General features: G+C 34.0%; 2 protein-coding genes across 7 annotated transcripts in view; one reads left to right on the forward strand and one right to left on the reverse strand.

The window, feature by feature from the left end:
• LOC129002990 (protein alan shepard) overlaps positions 1-12,038 on the reverse strand; it is a 73,613-nt gene extending 61,575 nt beyond the window's left edge. For 2 of the 6 annotated variants that reach the window (XM_054431163.1, XM_054431162.1), the window contains exons 1-2: positions 11,513-11,628; positions 5,449-5,575 (exon numbers count right to left, since the gene is read on the reverse strand). In XM_054431163.1, coding sequence (XP_054287138.1) covers positions 5,449-5,575; positions 11,513-11,514 — 129 coding nt within the window. In that variant the 5' untranslated portion in view covers positions 11,515-11,628. Of the gene's footprint in view, positions 1-5,448; positions 5,576-11,512; positions 11,630-11,853 lie in introns of those variants that run through there. The other 4 variants (XM_054431161.1, XM_054431164.1, XM_054431160.1 and 1 more) reach the window with 4 other exon arrangements.
• Positions 12,039-13,745: 1,707 nt separating this feature from the next.
• LOC129003001 (uncharacterized) lies at positions 13,746-18,578 on the forward strand. Its single transcript, XM_054431179.1, has 3 exons — positions 13,746-13,879; positions 14,673-14,904; positions 16,745-18,578. Exon 2 carries the CDS (start codon positions 14,680-14,682, stop codon positions 14,899-14,901), a length of 222 nt encoding a protein of 73 aa, XP_054287154.1. The 5' UTR covers positions 13,746-13,879; positions 14,673-14,679; the 3' UTR covers positions 14,902-14,904; positions 16,745-18,578.
• The last annotated feature ends 972 nt before the right edge of the window (positions 18,579-19,550 follow it).

Here is a 19,550-nt window from a genome sequence, read left to right on the forward strand (position 1 = left end):
AACCCTTCCAAAAACTCAATATTTGGCAACATATGCGAAGTAATAGATATCTGATGAGCTTGACATCCATACAAAAGGGGATATTTCTGGGAAGAGAGGGGAAGAACCTCAAAATTAGGATTTTTACTTTGTCACCTTTTTTTAATCAAATGAAGTCCTAGCTTAAAAAAAAATAAGGCCTGAGGTCATTATAGTAACTTTATTACATTTATTCACATTAATTATAGACTCAATTTGCAGTTAAATAACTAGGCATAACCAAAAAAGATTTCTGCTAGACATGTGGTTTAGATGTCCTGTGAAACTTAAAACTATGAAAGCCTCTAAAAATGTTTAAGATGCTGAACATTGATTTGAGGAGTGTTGAAGTCATCCATATTCATAAGATTGCCACTTAAAATGCACAAGCAGTTTACCTATGTATCACCATTGACTGGTCAAAGGTATCACTAAAAAATTATTGACTTCAGCTGATCTTTTGGATCCAACTATCAGTGAGAATATTTTTAATCTATATAACAATATAATTTACTCTAATTTGGGTTAAGTTTTGCTGGTATTTACCATTTACCAAAGAATTTTTGTAGCATTTATTTATCATTTAAGAGAGAATATTAGCCTAATAGCATTTATCAATACCGGAGAAAGTAGGTAGCATTTACCATTTATAGGCCTACCCGAGAATTTTAGCAGCAATTAATTGCAATTTACTAGAGAATTTTGGTAGCATTTACCATTTACCGAGGAATGTTGGTAGCATTTACCATTTACCGAGGAATGTTAGTAACGCTGGAGACAAGAGAGTTATATCGGGGTTCGCCAACACTGTCACACTGTATTAATGTCAACAACACGATTAATATTATCCTTAATTATACAGACTGCCTCGGATGATACAACGGTTATCATTTTGTACTACATTGACTCTAGATTCCTGAGAAAATCTTCATTAAATACAAAAACGTCCTAGCAAACTTTTTTTATTATTTATGAAATGTAAACAGTTGATAAGTTTTAACTTTTCCACATTCATTTGTTTCAGTGCAGAAGGCCTATTTATCAACAACTGTGATATTTTCAACACTGTTTATAAGGGACCGGTGCAAACTATATAGTTTTGTCACCATCCAATTTTAACGTCAAACTTCAGTTGTATACTAGCATCATTGGATAGCCCAATGAAAAATTGGCATCAAGATCCAAAAACGATCTTGCTAGGAATTGAACCAGCAACTTTCAGTTTTGAAGGCGCGTGCTACGACCACTCGGCCATCCAGAGAATTTTTATATATATATTATGAACTTTAACATTAAAACAATAATATTGACCTTCCAACCTCACTGAGTACTAAATAAGCAAAGACATATAGAGGACGAAACAAATATTTTTCTTTTAGCCTGGCTATGTGCTGTAGTGGGTAAAATGTATCTATTAACATGAATTAGCTACTGATCTATGAATAAATTAGGGGGGGGGATATATATTTATCTTCCAACCCAGAGAGGAAAGATCCAGCCTGACTATGCTCTGGGCTTCGTCTCCAAAGTCCTGGGTTCAATTTGTGCTAATCACCGATATTTTTCACCTATGTAATGGCACGGCCCTCTAACCCTTGTCTGAAGAATTGTGTAAACGTGTCCCAGGGCTAGAACCTAAGTCAACTTAAGTCCTGAAATGTGAAGTTTGGTCAAAAATGTTAAAAACCTGACTACGGTATGTAAACATACTTTTTTAACTTTTACAGTAAAAAAACATGTTTACCTAAAAAAAGTTAGGAATGTTTTTACATATTTCACCTAGGGGCAACCCAGATGATCCTGAAAAAAATAATTTTTGTCTAATTTCATTATTTTGTCACAAGATTAGTTTTAAGGACACTACAGTTTCTGAATATCTTATGGAAATGTGTTTAATCGTGGGTACGCATAACGAAAAATATTTTTTTAACTCATCAGTAGCCTACAATTTGTAAGAGAACCTGCTACTTGGACATATATATGCTACTAGTCATTGGGAAGAGAGTTTTATCCCAACCCTTTGCCAAGCTATATCACAGATTGGAGGGAGTGTTAGGGTTTCCACAAACAAGGGTTTACAACTTCAAAGACAGACCATCCCCATGTTTTGCTGTTGCCATACAGGAGGGTGGTTCACTAGACTTAACTTCTTTGTCTTATCTAAGGAAAAAGTTTACGGACATTCCGGATAAATTACCGTTGACTTGTTGGTCACATGATTGACATAATTGTAACTAGAAATTTTGATAATGAAATTATTTTGTTCAGAATACTCTTATTTTTAATTAATTTTTTTAATAAATTTAACAACCCCTCCCTGTTGGTAAAAATCACTGTTTCCTTAGAACGTTTTGGAAATATTCCTTCAGATATGTATTGTTAGATTGGATAAAAAATAAAAACTCTTTATTAGGATGTTGAACTTAAAAAATTAAATCCTTGAAAATATTATCCCTTTCAACTTCTAGAATAATCCAACGATTTAATCACGCCTATTTTATTACCAATTTTTCCTCTCATCTTATTAACACAAAAATTCAAATTATTTATTACAAGTTTATTAAATTAAATATAACGATCTCCCCAGATGGAATATACTCGTATGAGCTTTTGAAAGTTATGTAGATTTCAAAAATAAGCTATCCATTCAATTCATTATGTCTTTCTGCGCCCTTTCTTAAATATTATTACACTAGATTGAATCGATTCAAAAGGAAAAGAATTCTTCGACTAAAATCTATGTTGAAGAAGAGTAATGGAATTAGTAGAAGTGTTCAGCCCCATTTAAATGTATGTTGATAACGCAGAATTAAAAAATATATACATCATGATAAAAACACATACTGTATTTACTGCACCTGCTGCATAACGCAAGTCTAAGCAACACAAGACTGATTTAATAATTAGCCAACTTATGGAATGAACCTTGAAGGTCTTGGTTCTTTGCCAGTCCTTGTGAATAGCTGAAGTTGTCATAGGAAAAGTGTTATTTCAAGGGACTTGCAAACTGATTGGACTAGTCTGAGAAATAGAATGTAGGCATACAAGGTAGGCTTAAATAGTTTATGTAACCAATTGAAAAATAAAGACTTAGAAAACAGTTTGAACATTCTAGGGTTAAAATTATCTTAAGAAACTCAAAGTCTATTTATTTTGAGTGGTATAAGCACTGACATTTAGACAGGTACTAGGGTCAACACCTGTTTCAGCAAACCTGCAGACTGAGAATTTTCACTTTCTTGATTGGGTTTTCACTGTGTTTTCTTTAACAAGATAGATTAACTCCCTATTTAAATAGTGTTGGGTTAAATGGGGTCTTAGGTTTGCTGCTAAAAGAAATGTAATAGTGTGTGTTGTTAATGAAATGTCAATAGTTTAGAATAAAATAAATAAATTTGATCAAAATACACAAGGAATTTACAAGAGTTTACCTATGCACCATAAAAAACAGGTGTTTTAAACAAACAAAATTGTTTTAGATTTTTCTCTGTAACCATTAGATTTAATCTACAAAATTTTCCAGAAAGAAATAGCAACATTTTACGTTTTGAGGGTTAAAAATAGGAAAAACTACTTATCACCCCATAAATCCAGCTCCATAGTCCGATAATGCTGGTTTGCAAACTCTTTTAAATAAACGTAGGTTTACACAATTGCACTGAATTTAATCAAAATCAAATATATTTTATTTGAGTTATTGTGCTAGTGAATTAGAACAGATGGTGCATTTGGCCTCTGAGGACATCAAAACAAAAACAAAGTTGTTTTTTGTTGAAAGGAATAGGTCATGTAACAAGACCCACGCTAATAGCTTATTCCTTTAAATATGGGAAATTCTAGACCTTCATGAGCCAGCTTAAACAAATTCTTCATTCAAACAGAACAAAGTTGAACGTGCTGTTTACATAGTGCACATCTGTAAATAGGGCCTACTCAGTTTTCCATCAACTACACCTTGATGATTATGTAACATAATGTATGGTATGCATGGTATGGTTTACGGTAGCCTAATTTGAAAAAAAACCGTAAGAAGACTTTTTACACTAGGAAAAGGACAGGAAATCATACTAAAATTTCGCCAGAAAGGGTTTCATCTCAACTGAGAACAAAGGCGTCACAACAACAGTGCCGAGACTTTGTCAAAGTAGATTAATTGAGTGTAAAACTTGGCATTGTTGGCCATCCAAAGGTTCGCTCCAACAATACCTTCGTCGAAGATGATGTCTGGGTGGAGGTGTAAGCGTTTAAATTATCTCTAGGGTGAAATAATTTCAAAAAATCAACAACATTGTTCAGTTATAACTATGGAATTGTTTTTGAACTTTTAGGTGAATGATTGTAGATTATGGCCCAAAAGGATTATTTAAACTCGTTTAACATTTTCTCCTAACCTTGAAACAACATGAATATGTAAGTAGTTGTTTAAAACGAGTTCTTTAAATTGGGTGAACTAAGGAGATTTTTATCGTAAGTATGACTATTTGATTATAATATCAGAAGAAAAGCTATAGTTTCTAATTAGATTGTTTTATTTGTTTTAAAGTTAGTGAGATAATAAATAAAAAAAACCCATCAAATTGCACGATACAGTAAACAGAAATACCTTAAAATCTCTTGTTAATCTTTGGTACAGTATTCAATCTATAAACCTACAATAGGCCTACACTGTGTGACGAAACTGTATAGTAACAGATAAGGTTTAAGAGTTACTTAAGTATGAATAAAAACAAAACCAGACAAAACATCTAAAAACAGAAAATTTGGGAATATAAGTTTATTGTTCTGTTGTCTACTTTCTTTATCTTAATCTCCTCTTCTCTCTCACCCCAATTATCAGTCAACCACCTATCTTTTACCAGTCTTGAAATATATGAGATATACTAGTGTAGCTTTATTCTATTTTAATGTAGGAACAAGCAAAAAGTAGCTTAAAGAATGAAGGAGCTACTCATTAGGACAGCTTGGCTGAATGGCGTGGTTAGCGCATAAACTCTACCAAGCCGATACAGTTTTATCACACACCAACCAACCAAAAACACAACCGTAACTCCAAGACGTTTCGGATTTGCCGACGTTCAGAATTTGTCATTGTGTGACTTTTTGCACTGCAGTCTTCGCCAGTGGGGTTTTTTAATATTCAAGCAATTTTAATATTAACGATTCAAGTCTGGATGTTTCTCGAATTTGCCACTACTAGTCAACAGCGCTGAATCATTGACTTTTGGATACTGAGTGTCTACCTCAGAAATATCCCATCTATATAGACCAGCTGTCGCCAAATTTTAATTAATAAAGAACTTAGTTCACTAAACACTTGATCCGTCACTTTTATACTAACTAGGGTTTACTGTACGTTCTTCAGGGTTCAAAACAAGCTTTGCTACGACTATTCAAGGTAAAATCCTCCGAGAATTCACATTCTGTACTCACATTGGTGTAGGCTGGAGGCCGAGGTGTGGTGGCCCGGGGAGCCTGCGGAGGCCTGTAATAGGCCGGACTGCCTGTGTACAGGGGCCCCGGGTGTTGTACGGGTTGTTGGTACTGTTGCATCACAAACCTGCAACAACAGCTTCCGTCAACGCCACATAGTTACAACAACAGCTTCTGTATACGTCACAAACGTCTAAATTATAATTGCAATTACAGTAGAGTTTTGCAAACCCAGCAGTCTGGATAACTCGGCCATCACCTGGCTCAGAAAAGTAGTGATTTTTTGAGTCCAAGTTAAACATGGACTTAAGCCAGCTCAAGTGAAATCTTTCACAACTCGTACTAAGGTTTGGTTGTACTATATCTGATGACTTTATACTGTCTTGTAATATAAATAAAAAAAACGGTTAAAAAGCTTAAAAGTTGTATTGTTCTTATTTTCAACCCTAGTTCCCGATAACCTGGCATTTCACAAACTCGGCACCCATCCAGTCCATATTAGGCCGAGTTTGCAGGACTCTGTACTTAAAAAGTAACGCTCCTAAACTCATGTCTTTTTGCAGATAGTAATGCTGTTAACATTACCAGAAAATTGAAATCATGTTTCGAACCATCAAAAAGCTACTTTTTTCAAGATTGTACCAAACCAATGACCTAATTGTTATAGACAAGCATTCAGCTACCTTCTGCAGGGTTGCTGCAACAGGGTTTTTTTATCCCCGTTGTAGTTAAGCAACCATTCAAGTGGTTGCAGAAGGAAGTAGGAAGTAGTTACCAGCATTAGCCATGTACCGTAGTAGCCCCCCTAGCTTTATCATCTGCATAGATGATGTGATAATTAACACAGTTCTCACATATAAAGCCCCCCCCCCCCCCCCCGCCCATCTCATGTTCATTGAGAACTTCTTTTATGAATGGGATGATGCCGGAAACATCAACATCCGTCGACTCTTGAATGGTAAACCATGTTTTAAAATTTGTAGGGTCTAAAAATGTGTAAGACACCCAAAACATACTCTGAGTCTTCTTAGGTTTACCTCTTTCTGGTAAACACTTTTGGAAAACTTGAATCTGAGAAAAGTCAGCTTAAGTGAAGTTCTATATTCAAGCTTTTATTGATACACCCAGATGATTAAAATAGTTACTTTTTATAACAAATTCCCCCTCTATAATGGCAAAAAATAAGAATATAATTTTTATCCCTATTAGGCCTAGCTGTAATCTAAAAGATCTATTTCAATAGGTTTTAAAATGCATATTTTTAAATTATGAGTCCAAATAGAATTTTGCTAAATTGATTCTTAGCAAATAATTGCAGCCAAATATATGTCTGCTTGGTCAAGGAAATGTCTAATACATTTGGTTATACATAAACATTCATAAAAGTTAAAGAAAACAATCCAAGCTTAGTAGTCAATAACAGAGCAACAAAAACACAACTTACTTCATCTACCACTTACTGAAACACAGAAATGTGCAACGCCTCAGTTTCTTAATGGAATGACTAAATAAATTGAAAGCAAAATGGAACATGAATAAGGTAGGAGATAACAGAGGAATTTCTAAAAGATGATAATGAACAATGAACTGATAAAATCTAGAAACCCACTAAGCAATTATTTTGTTAGAGATAACAATATTCTAGTAAAGAAGAAGGAATGTCCAGGAAGGATAGATATGCATGTTTTACAAATGCAAGGTTTAGATCTCCGAGTTAGTTTAATGCCTCACTCAACTCCCACATAAGTCTGGGATGTCCCGTCGTTACACTCGGAGTAAAAGCTTTCTAAACCCTACCTATAAATATTTACTACCTCTTAGGAACGGAATACTGGATTACTGTTTAGTTAATGTATTAAACTCGTTTTGTATACAACACTTACCAATTACACAATACATGTATAAGTTAAATGTGTGTTAACTGGTACAAACTCTAAAGGAAACTGTTATAAAAATATATTTTAAAACAAAAACAGAATATTTTAAAATGCCTTACACTTATGTGCTTTGTTAAAATTACCAGTAAGATGAGGTGGCAACTGGGTGGATTTAACCCAAATAAGAGTGCAGGATGGAGTGAGATGCCTTGTGCAGTTTTGTTAATGACTAAAGTCTAGTTTTGATCACTTTTATAGTGCATCCCTTTGAAACTTTGGCCTTATGATGAGATTGCTAAGAAACAGCTGAATGGAATACCGCTGTAGCTGCAAACCTACAGACTAAGTGAATTATAATTTGTTTCATTGGATTTTACTAAAATATCTCCATAAACAAACCTTATCTAACTTATTCCCTATTTACAGGGAGCGGCAAATGATCTGACGGTATTCTTTGCCGCCCTGTCAATCGAGTGAGTGGCGGTGGGTGGTGAGAATAGGGGCGTTACAAAGCCAACGTGCGGACATTTTTAGTATCCATGGAGCTGTGGATGGCTGAGCTCCATGTATTTATAGTTGAAGTGTTTTTAAAAGTGGCAATTCCTGTGTAGCTGTTCAGTAGATGTCTCAATGTGAGTCAAAGAAGAAAAGTCCCAACTCAAAACACCATTTTGCTATGGGTGGGTTACTTTAAAGCTACTAGTTCTGCATTGAAACTAAAATCAACAGGCCATCCAAGGTCAGCCCGGACGCAAGAGAACGTCAAGAGAGTGAGGAATTGCGATTCGTAGCTCATAATGACAATTTTGCCATGTGTAAGCAAATCAATCACTTGTTCTAAAAATGAGATGCGCTTTGCATTTAACCACTGGGCTTCAACTGTTGCACGATTGCCATTTTGTATGAATGAAAGTGCAGTTTGTATAGTGACTCTTCTAATGAGCTTCCAGACATGTGTAGAGCTGCAGCTTATTTACATGCAGGCCGCTGAGGACTAGCTTCCACAGCTTCCCTCACTCTCTAGACGTTCTCTGGCGTCCTGGCTGACCTTGGACGGCCTGTTGACTTTTTTTCAATGATAAGTAGCTCTGAAGTTACCCACCCACAGCAAAATAGTTTTTTGAGTTGGGACTTTTCCCCTTGAACCTACATTGAAACGTCTATGGAACTGCCGCTGAACAGCTACACAGGAATTGCCACTTAAAAAAAAAACACTTAAAATGCACTACAAATTCATGGTGCTCAGCTGTCCACAGCTCCATGGCTACTAAAAATGTCCGAACGTTGGCTTTGTAACACCTCTATTCCCACCACCCTCCACCACTCACTCGCTTGACAGGGCGGCAAAGAATACCGTCAGATAATGTTGCCACTCCCTGTACTTTCTAAAAAAATATACTTACTTGAGTTCATAAATCGCAAGGTCAGGTGATGGGAACGGAGTGTTATGGGATTTTGATGTATAACAAAATTTGTGAATATCAAAATATTACTCATAAAATAAAGAAATGCCGTAGGCTATACAGCAATCTGTGTAGAGCTAAAAAAAAAAAAAACTTTTTGTATACTGAAGCACTATACAATTAAAGGTTAGGCTACACAGAAAATTCCAATAAAACTACTATATTTAAAATTCTCATGTTATTCTTCCTGTTATTATTTTGCTTGTTTATAGATATAGTTTGATCAAATCTGGAAAATTCATTTGTTTCAATTTTAAGTACCGGTACTCTTTGACCATTAAATAAGGAATACATCTAACATGTTTACGGAAATATGTTCCGAGTAAATATCCAACCAGACAATTTTTAATTCGCTTAGTCTGCAGGTTAGCTGGGGACAGGGCATTTTTGCAATGTGGTTCCTATAATCATGTAGACAATGTTAAATACACACTAAGCAAAACTGTTTATTATGCTCTAGTTCAAACTAAAAAGACATAGTTTACCTAACTTAGGCCCGACTGTATAATTGTTTACAAATGTTTCTCCATTAATATACAAGTTGGCCTAACTAATGCTATTTTACAGCCGATTATAAAATGATTGATGTTTAAGATTGGCTGAGGTCAAGCAATTGATTGTATGTTAAGCAGTCACAGATTGTATAAACATAGCCTACGATTGTTGTTCAAGCTTGGCCTACCTTAGCCACAACTTTCTATTTATATTCCTTTGAAAATCAAATCTCTTTTCTCATGATTTGATTGATTTTTAAAACTATCTGCACCAAAATACAATTTTCAAGGATGCTAGATCAATCTTCAGAAGTCAGTGTTTTTTTATTCAAATTGAAGCCATTTTTTTGTTCTTGGGCGTTTTATAATTGGTCCAGACCACAGAGAAGTAAGATACAGAGGAGGAAGGGGATGACGAATAGAATTTGCTCTAGACACCAGCGACTACTGCTAGACATCACTTAAGACCATTGAATGTATCCTCCGTTTCTTACTTTCTCTGTGTCCTGACTAAAACAGCTGGTAAGTAACAAAGGTACACATTGCATCTCACTCAATTCTACACTAAACCTGTCTTGATGTTCAACTTAAAGTACCGACGTAAGTTGTTTTAATACAGTTCAACGATAAATCTATTTTTTCTAGGAAAGGATAAACAGAAATAAATTCAAACGAGATAATCTAGCATACACGTTGATACAACTTCCACAAAACAGTCCACTGTCACTATTCGGTGAAACTCTTCGAACGACTCTGCCACGGATACATGTAGTAGGCATAACGGTACTCAATGAGTTTCAGACACAAACTGAAAACCTAGATAGAAAATACATATTTTTGATATCATCTCTGAAACACCTAGTAATGCAGGCGCATTAGGCATTGCAATAGCTGGTTCCTATTATCCAGTACCGGTATATTGAACCTAACTTAGTTATGATTCAAACTATCATGGTGCTGTATCCTGGCTGAAGAGGTGACTCCTCAGATCACTCAGTTACTGTTCAAAATGGCTACAAACTACCTTAAAATTGTCTGTAGGCCTAAACTAAATGTTCTATTTAGTACATTAGGACTAGTTAATAAATCAATGTTAAATGAACATTAAACTTAGAAACAAAAAACGAGTTAGGCGTACATTATTTTTGTATACCAAGTTAGGTTAAGAACAAACATCGAAAATGAAGTCAAAACACACTTTCTTAGGCTAACCACATTTACACGAGGCCTGCAGGCAGGCAGGTTACTTGCCTATAGTCACAGAAAACATACTACTATAACCCAGAAAGCGTTGCTATGCTGAGTGCATTGCAACGCTGGTGGCGCTATGCTGAGTGCATTGCAACGCTGGTGGCGCTGCCTACGAACTGACAGGCAAAGCTCTCTCAAGGTACTTAACGCTTTTTACCATGCGGTTGGCATTCTGGGTTAGTAGTATGTTTTTGTGTGCTCTAGTGTATACCTTAGGTACCTTAGGCAGCTAACCTGCCCCCTGCCTGCAGATTGGCTTCGTGTCAATGTGACTTTATATAGCTTTAGAGTTAAATTAACGTGAAAAAGTAACACATTAAATAGGCCTACAAACAATTGGCCTATTAGGGTTAACTTAGTAACTTACATAACAAAAACTTAATCGATTAGTTAACTTGAATGCCTAGGATCACAATGAGTTTTATAAACAAAGGCAAAGCCTAAATTAGTTCGAATGTAGCTTAGAAATTCAATAAGCTTATGGCCTTAAGACATTTTTATTAGTTTAGGAATTTCAAAACTACTGTTTGTGTCAGTTACTTATAAAATCCTACAAATGTGATTTAAGGCTGAAAAATTTAAAAAAAAACCTAGCCTATTTTACGTGGTAAAACATTAGGCTATAGCTGGGCCCATGAACGTAGTACTTGTTCTGACGTTGTCTAACTTATTGTATCCATTGTATTTAGTGACAAGTTAAAGATATTCTTATTCTTATCTAATTTGATTTGAAAGTGCCATGTTTGGCAGAAATCACTACGGCCAAACGATAACAAATGAAAAAAACAAACAAACCAATTTGGTTTACTATGTTCAGTAAGTTAGGCCTACCATTCAAACCTTGGAGTGCCATTATTAGCCCTTTGATACCTAGTCAAATTTAATGTCACAAGAACTTATTGCTCAAATAACAATTAGACCATAACTTATTCTTGGGGAAATTTAACTAAACACTAATCCAAGGGTAACTTTTACTCACATCGAATGAAAACAATCCACATTTGTCGGCGATAAACTTAAAACTAAAATTTTTCTAATTTATCTAGTCAATATCGGGTTCACTTTGAAAACCAAGTTGGATGACACCTCCATATCAAAATACTCTGTCATCGTGTCAAGTTCACTGCCAAAACATTACAAACCACAGAAGCATAGAATAACAACCTAATTGACGTTTCTACTTACACTAAAACTTAGTAAATACACCTTATAAACTATTTCATAGCATGTCCTCTGTATTGAATAAGTAAATACATTTTAGAATAAACAACCATTTTGCAAGCCGACTCCCCTTTAGATAGCAGAAAGCAGACAACTTACCGAGAATAATTTTAATGACTCATACGCGAAAAACGATTTCGCGAACTATACCGGATCTAATAATTGAATGACAAATATTACTGAAATAATCCAAAGGCACTAGTGTCAGTCACTTCATAATTAATGTGTAAACTAATTAAAAATTACTACGGTCACACCCCTTACACGACAACTTGACACTTGACCACCCCGTCTGCATGGCTGCCAATTCGTTTTTCAAAATTCCCAAGGTCTCTTAAATTTCCCTATGGTCATGAATAAAATTTCCCACATCGCCTTAAAAGTTCTCGCGAATGCTTGTTTTTGGTTACTGTTATTTTATTTAATCCAAAAGTAATGCCAAATAGTTAATCAAAATCAACAAATTCAGCTAAAAAATTATTAACTTTCAAAGGTTAGCAAGGGAAAAAATTGATATAAATAAACATTAACTTAAGTTACTATTAAAATAAAACAATTTAGCACGGAAGTTCATGGACTGGGATTTAAATCGCCCTAAATGTTCAGTTAAAATAAAATAAAATATTTAATTTACATCATATCTCCTACATAAATATTAGACTGTATTTAGCTAGTCTAATATTTAGAATAGTCTGGTAAAGTTAATTAGTTTACCCGATATCAAGGTACATGGTTGATTAGTTGAAAATAAATAAAATAAACTGGATTTTTATAAAATTATATATTCTACCATTATAACGCCAAAATGATATATTTAAGATTCAATTTACATAATATTGCTGATGCTTGTGCTTGTTTTTATGATACACGTTGCTTTTTGGAGTAATTTAACTTAGGAAACAGAAAACATACTAACATAACCATAGTTATAGTAGTACCTATGTTTTCTGTGCTTAGGACTAAATTTTAACTAATGTTAATTGTATGTTTATTTATGTAGAGTTACATAATTTGTATAAACACTCCTTTAAATAAATATTTTAATATAAATATTATAAAACAAGAATATCTAAAACAAGGATGATTAATCAAATCAACACACTAGAATTCCCCATTTAGGGGACATTTTCCAATATTGTTGGCAGCATTGTTGTTAGACATGCCCATCCCTAAACATGATAAATGAAAATGGAATAACTCTTATTATATTAGCTTTATTGAATTAAAGATGTATACTGTATTTTGTTATTGGCAAAAATAGTTTCAATAAAAACGATTATCTAGATTTTATTTATAAACTATGCACAATATTAGCTAGCTAAGTAATTTATAAGCTAAAAAATGTAAGAAATCAATGTAGGGTCTGCTAATTTGAATTATTATAACTTAAAAACCATGCTAATTTCTCTACGTTACCGATAAAAGAAACTTTGAAATATCTTATTTCATTCCCAATTATTCTCAAATAGTCAAATAAAAGTGTAAAACCACAGCACGCATTAGGGTGTCGGATGACATTTGTGTTAAGTTTCCTTGGGCCTATTAATTGCCTATGTAACAAATAAAGAAGTTCAAAGAAGTATCTTTTCACTGTTTATTTTTTTATTGATATGGTCCACACCTCAATCCCAAAAGAAAATATGATAAAAATGTTGGGACATCGGAATATAGAACGATTTATCAGTATGTTACGGTAAAATATTAAAGAATCCATAATAATTGTAGTTTATTCTATTAAATCTATTTATCAGGGATATACGTAATTAAAAATACCAATACAAACACATTCTGTGCAAACATTTTCCATTTAAATGTTTACTAATATATAATAGTAAATAACACTACTATTTCATATAGTACGTAATTCAAAAGTGTGATTGTAAAGGCTGTGAAGAGGTTATTAGAGTTCAATCCAAACCCGGCGCTAGTGTCGACCGCTGTGTAGCGTCATTTTGTATGTTATATAACCAGCTGATTGTCAAGTTTAAATTAAAATTCAAGAGCAACTCAGCCAAGCCAAGCCGAAGCCGCAAAGCAACCTGAACCTTGTTGATTTGTGCTTACAGAAAGTTCTCGTGTTCAAAAGTAGGCGTTCTCGATTCTTAGCTCAAGCTGAACTCATCAGGTAGGAAAGTTAAATTAGCAATAGTTTATGTCTGGACATTAATTTTTTGTTGTGTTAACCCTAACGTTGAGAGCAATGTATAGGAATGTGCTAAATTTAAAGTTACCAAAAAGCCCTAATCCTAATTTTTTGACGTTGGTTTAAGTTAATTTTACGATTGAATAGGCCCTAACATTATTTAAAATTATCACTTTTGATACCGCAACTTCTGTAAAACAATTATACTGAATATTAATGTGTGTGGCGCCTCCCTCCTAAAGTGGAATCTTATGATTACATAATCCACGTTCGGCCTAAGTTATTTCTTGAATTAATTCAACCACACCCTTAGAAAGTTCCATTAGATGAACTAACTGAGTTATGTAAAGAATTTATAAAGATTACAATTTATTGGTTTCAGTTAAGTTAATACTATTGTGCTTTAACTTAACTTACTACTTTGATTTCTGTATCTGATCACCAAGATAACTTAGCTGACTGTATTTATTTTTTTAACATAGCCCAAATTATAAGTGCACTGAAAGAAATTGTTTGAGATCAAAACTAGCTCATAACCTGATACCCCTGTTTCTTTTATTCATTGCCGATAAGCTATTTAGGCCTACTATAACCTAAAGAGGCTAGCTAACCACCTATGTTTTGGATAACCTACAACGAGCCAAAGGATATTCTCAATGGTTTGGGTACGTTACAGTGAGATTTCCGTTGAACTGACGACTCCCCAATTGAACGATCGTGGCAAAGAACTCAAGAGTAAGTTAGTAGCCTAAGTCATAGTATTTTTTTGTTTCAGTTACAAAATGGCAAGTGATTTGTTCAACGGTCTGTTTTGGCTTCTCGTCCTCATCTTCCTCTCTTTCTGGGTAGCAAGTATCTGTTTCCCATTCTACGTCATCGTCAGTGTCCTCGTCCCATGTATTCCTGGGCTCAAGAGTGTCTCCGACCTCCTATTGGCTGGCGTCATGTTTCCGTTCAAGTGCTCAGACAACATGGTCAACCGGCGATCCTACGACTCCATCTAATCGGTGAGAAAAACAATCACTTTAGGTATTCATAGAGGAATTAACCTTTTTTTAAATTTACCTGAAGATATTAAAATATTTGTTGAAAACTCTTATTTTTGTTTTAAAAATTTGTGAGGGTAAATAGTTTGGATTGTAGGCCTAAACTATTCTGGTGTTCTTCTGGTCCATAATATAGCAGCTAGTGTAGGTATAAAATCTTACATTTTATGTTTAACAAAAGACGTTTTTGTAGAGTTGAAGCTGGTTTAAGATTAAATCCAGCATAAATGCTGAAACCAGGGATAATAGTTAAGCAATCTTATTTCTGCTATAGATAGTACAATTTATAACTGTGGGTTTGAACACAAATTGCATTAAGTTAATAGTGTATTTCTTTATTATTATTACACATTACCATTTTGTATCAATTCCAACACTACAGTAGAACTCTCATATCCGACCATGACGGGCCCAGGCCATGGTCAGAACGGCCTAAAGGTCGGATACATTATCGGGAGGAGCATAACCTGCAGTCTGCGACCTCGGTAATAATATCCCGCAACGGCGACAACACGCTTGAGCGTAACTGTCAATCTCTGTGACATCGGTAATCACCTCCCGCGATGGCGACAACACCCATTAGCGTTACTTGCAGTCTCCGCAACTCCGGTAATCGTCTCCCGCAATGGTGGCAAGTTTGCTTTCTTTCTAAAATTAACAATCTCAGTATGATAGCAGACCAAACCAATTAGGATGAAATATTCAACACATTTTTGGCTTTAGACTTAACAAGTATTTGTTTCACACTACACTGTTTTACGACTTCAACAACTTTAAACACATGGATTTATTCTGGAAAACAACCGTTTGCTGCCTCCTTAATCAAATGGGGTTCCATTATATACTACTGTACTGTAATGAATTTTTCCAGGCATAGGCTGATTATAATTACCCTAATTTTAGTTACCAATGCCTTGGAATTTCTTTAAACATAAATCATTACCAACATAACAACATTTTTGTCACACTAGACTGTTTTGACAAGACTTTTCAGGCATGAAATCAGTCTGGAAAACAGCTGTTTACTACCTGCTTAATCAAACGGGGTTTCAAAAGAAACATCATGTCAATAGCAGTTGTGTAGGATTAACAAATTCTGTAGGAATTTCATGCTGGCTTAGAATGTTTATTAGAAACTAGCTCTACCCGCGGGCTTTGCCCCGTTTAACTTTACAATTGAGCTCGTTCGCATGGCTCAATCACGTCCTGGTTGAAGTTCGTTCGCTACGCTCACTCACCTTTAGGTTGGAGCTCGTTTGCTACGCTAAGTCGCTTCCAGGTTGAAGTTCGTTCGCTACGCTCACTCACCTTTTGATTGCAAATTGGCTGTAGTCATAAATTTGAAAAAAATAATAGTGCTGCTGCAGCTGCACCCTGTTGGTAATCCTTGTAACTTTAATGATATTGAACATCATACACAGAACCAACATGTTTAATTGAAACAGCTGTTAAGAAATTCCTTTTAAATATTAAATATCACAAGGTTAACATGGGAAACTCCAGAGCCACTGGGGCGGAGCCCGAAAGCCCAAGCAGAATAAAAACTACTTAGTTTTCCTATTTAATGCCCAAAGAACCGGTGTACCGAATTTCAGCCTCTTAGGTGAATGGGAAGTGGGAGAATTAGTGATGAGTGAGTGAGTGAGTCAGTCAGTGAGGGCTTCGCCTTTTATATATTTAGATACAGTAGACAAACTAATGAGTTAACCTAAGTGTACTTCGTATTTAAGTAAGGTGGGCCTCCTAGAAAAAAAACAAAAACTGTGAAATTGTCAACAACTAATTGTTAACGGTGTTGCAGGTTCATATTCAGAGCAAATGGTGAAGATTACAATGAGCAATGAACAGGATCTTGGGCCTTTATCTTGACAGGTTTTATACTCATATACTAAGTCCTTGTTGAATTTAATTCCTTAGTATTATTTTATCAGTAGAATATTCATTTAGTTTGAGATTTAATAGAAGATGCAAAAAATTAACCTCTAAGATTTTTATTGATTCGTAAGAATAAGTCTGATAATGTGATACCTACGGTGTCTAGAATTTATTTTCAAAGCATTTATTTTAGTCAAGTTCTATTCTGTTTAGTGTTTCTATTCAGGGCATTTTATATGCTCGATATATTTTTTTGTTATAATGGTTCAGTTTTATTGTTATTTTTTATTCTTAGTTTTATTCTAAAAAGTTATAGATTTAACTATCTAAATATAATTTTTTTCACTCAAAATGCATAATTATCATGAAGTCAATTCACAATGTATTTACATTTATTTCATCATGTTAAGATCAAATCAGAAAGTATTTTTGTAGTATTTATTAAGTAGTTTAAACACTGTTTTGTATAGATCGCTTTTTTAGAAATGTACCGTTTGATATTATTAAGTAATTTATATGGTACAGATCGTCTTGTTGAAAACAACTATTCCACACTTTAGGGGAGGAGAAACCTAGGTCATCTTGGTAGAAAGAAAATTTAGTACAGTAGACTCCCGATTCCATGATTATGAGTAGCTGAGGGATCATGGATAACCAAAATCGTAGATGATGCAAACCTAACCAGAAATGTCCGGGAAATAACTCAACTTTGAATGCATCGTCTATCTTTAATACAGGGTTTAATTGTAATACTAACAAGTTTTAAATCCAGTTTAGATGCCTTTTAAATTTGTTTTATTAACCTATCTTTACAAAAGAGATTTAAATATTTAAAAAAACACTTATCCTCATTGGTTATGTAATTAGTGACTCGTGGTTGTAATCGGTAAAATCACTCTATAGTCTACCTGCGAGATGATGGACCTCCTCAAGCTAAGCGTCTTGGTCGTCGCTGTATTTAGTACATTTAACTTGTTTATATTTTTTATTTAATTTTTTTGTGATCACGGATAATCCGCAGCGTGGTTATCCATTCGTAGATGATCAGGAATCTACTGTAGTGGTTTTGCTATTAATCAGTGTGAAAAACTTAAAAACTACTCCATTAAAATTTAAATTACACTGTTTGGGTTTCATTTGTTATGATGGGTGCAAGCTAAACAGAATGGTAAGCAAGACTAATGTTTCAGGAAAGCGGTTATAGTTCGTATGCTACCGAGAATTGCCGAGTCAAGTAGTTGGAATGTGGTTTGTTTGTACGATTCTTACAAACATGCATATTTTACAAGGTGATCTGTACTCTTTTCTACAATATTTTTTAAATGTTTTCTCTGTGTTCATTAATTGATAACTCAATTGTATGTTAAGTTTAACAAATATATATCACATAGTATTTAAGCATCCTAAATGGTTTAAAGTCAATACAAAATCTAAATAGTTTGTAGAAATTGAGTAAAAGCAAAAAAAGATCTTGCTCTTAGAACTGATTTATAAAAATGTTATCATTGGTGAAGTTCATTGTAAAATGTAAGTATTTTTTTGTAATGTAGATTTTCCAGAAACATTGGTGCTCTGTCAAGACGATAGATGTTAACACTAAGTTTGTAGTGCCTTATGAAGCTTTACTTATGTTAGTTTTAAGATTTAGTACAAATACATGTATTCTTGTATAATCCAGTTTATACTCACATTTTGTACTTAGCTATATTTTACTAATGTTTTGAATATTTTTGTATCTATGAATAAATATTTTGCTACTATTAGCACAGTCTTTATTACCTGATTATAGATCTTGCTTGAAGGAGTGTAGTCTTTCTTAAAGATTTTACTTGTGCTTGTATGCAGAAAAATAATACTAAAACACTTATTTTTTATAAAACAAAACTTTATTCTTTATTAAATACACATAGCTTTTAAAAATAAAATAAATAAGTGTTGTTTGGCAGAAATTTAGTTTTTATTTAAGAGTGCTTTATTAACAACAAATTGTGCAATAAGGAGTTCAAGTTAATCTTGTGCATTAACACAATTTTTAATAAGGATTTTTGAGATAAGAATGTGTCTATATGTTAATTGGGAATGTGTCATATTTATCCAATCCATACACCCATACACTTTCTCGCTTATAATATTAGTAGGATTTCCTAAACATAATAATTGAGGTTAGTTGAGTTATGGTTTCAGGTACTGAAGGTAAAAATTCTCAGCTTCATTACTCAATCTTGTTTAATTACATTACTATCATGAAACACAATTTTTATAAATTGAGCCAACAATCCATGTAAACACTTATAGTAAGCTTTGGTACAAAAATAACTACTTTATGCTTTAAAATAATCTACAATTGTAGACAATTATTGGTATTAACATTTTTTTACGAAAGTTCCAAAAAAATTGTATAAATCATTGTCATGCATGGTTGAATATAGGTTTTTGTTCTTAATGAAGAGTTAGCGGGTAAAAATACAGCTAAAGACAAACAAGGTACGTTAACCTTTACATATTCCAATTTATCAGTCTTGGTGGCAAACAAAATCCCAGATTTTCTGGTCCTCCATGATAAAGTTGCCTCCTTAGAGTTTTGACTCTTCGACGGTTCGAAAAGTAATTTATATCACAGTTTATCATAATACAACTATGTAACCTAGAATTTCAAAAAAATGTAGCTGCATCGACGTTTGGGTTGACTTAGTGGTGTAGTGGGACCGCGTTTCTAATCTGCTTTTTCCCTA

This window comes from Macrosteles quadrilineatus, unplaced genomic scaffold (genome assembly GCF_028750875.1).
Source record: "Macrosteles quadrilineatus isolate MER2022 unplaced genomic scaffold, UCM_ALF_1.0 Scaffold_9__3_contigs__length_116548681, whole genome shotgun sequence".
NCBI classification, from domain to species: Eukaryota; Metazoa; Arthropoda; class Insecta; order Hemiptera; family Cicadellidae; genus Macrosteles; species Macrosteles quadrilineatus.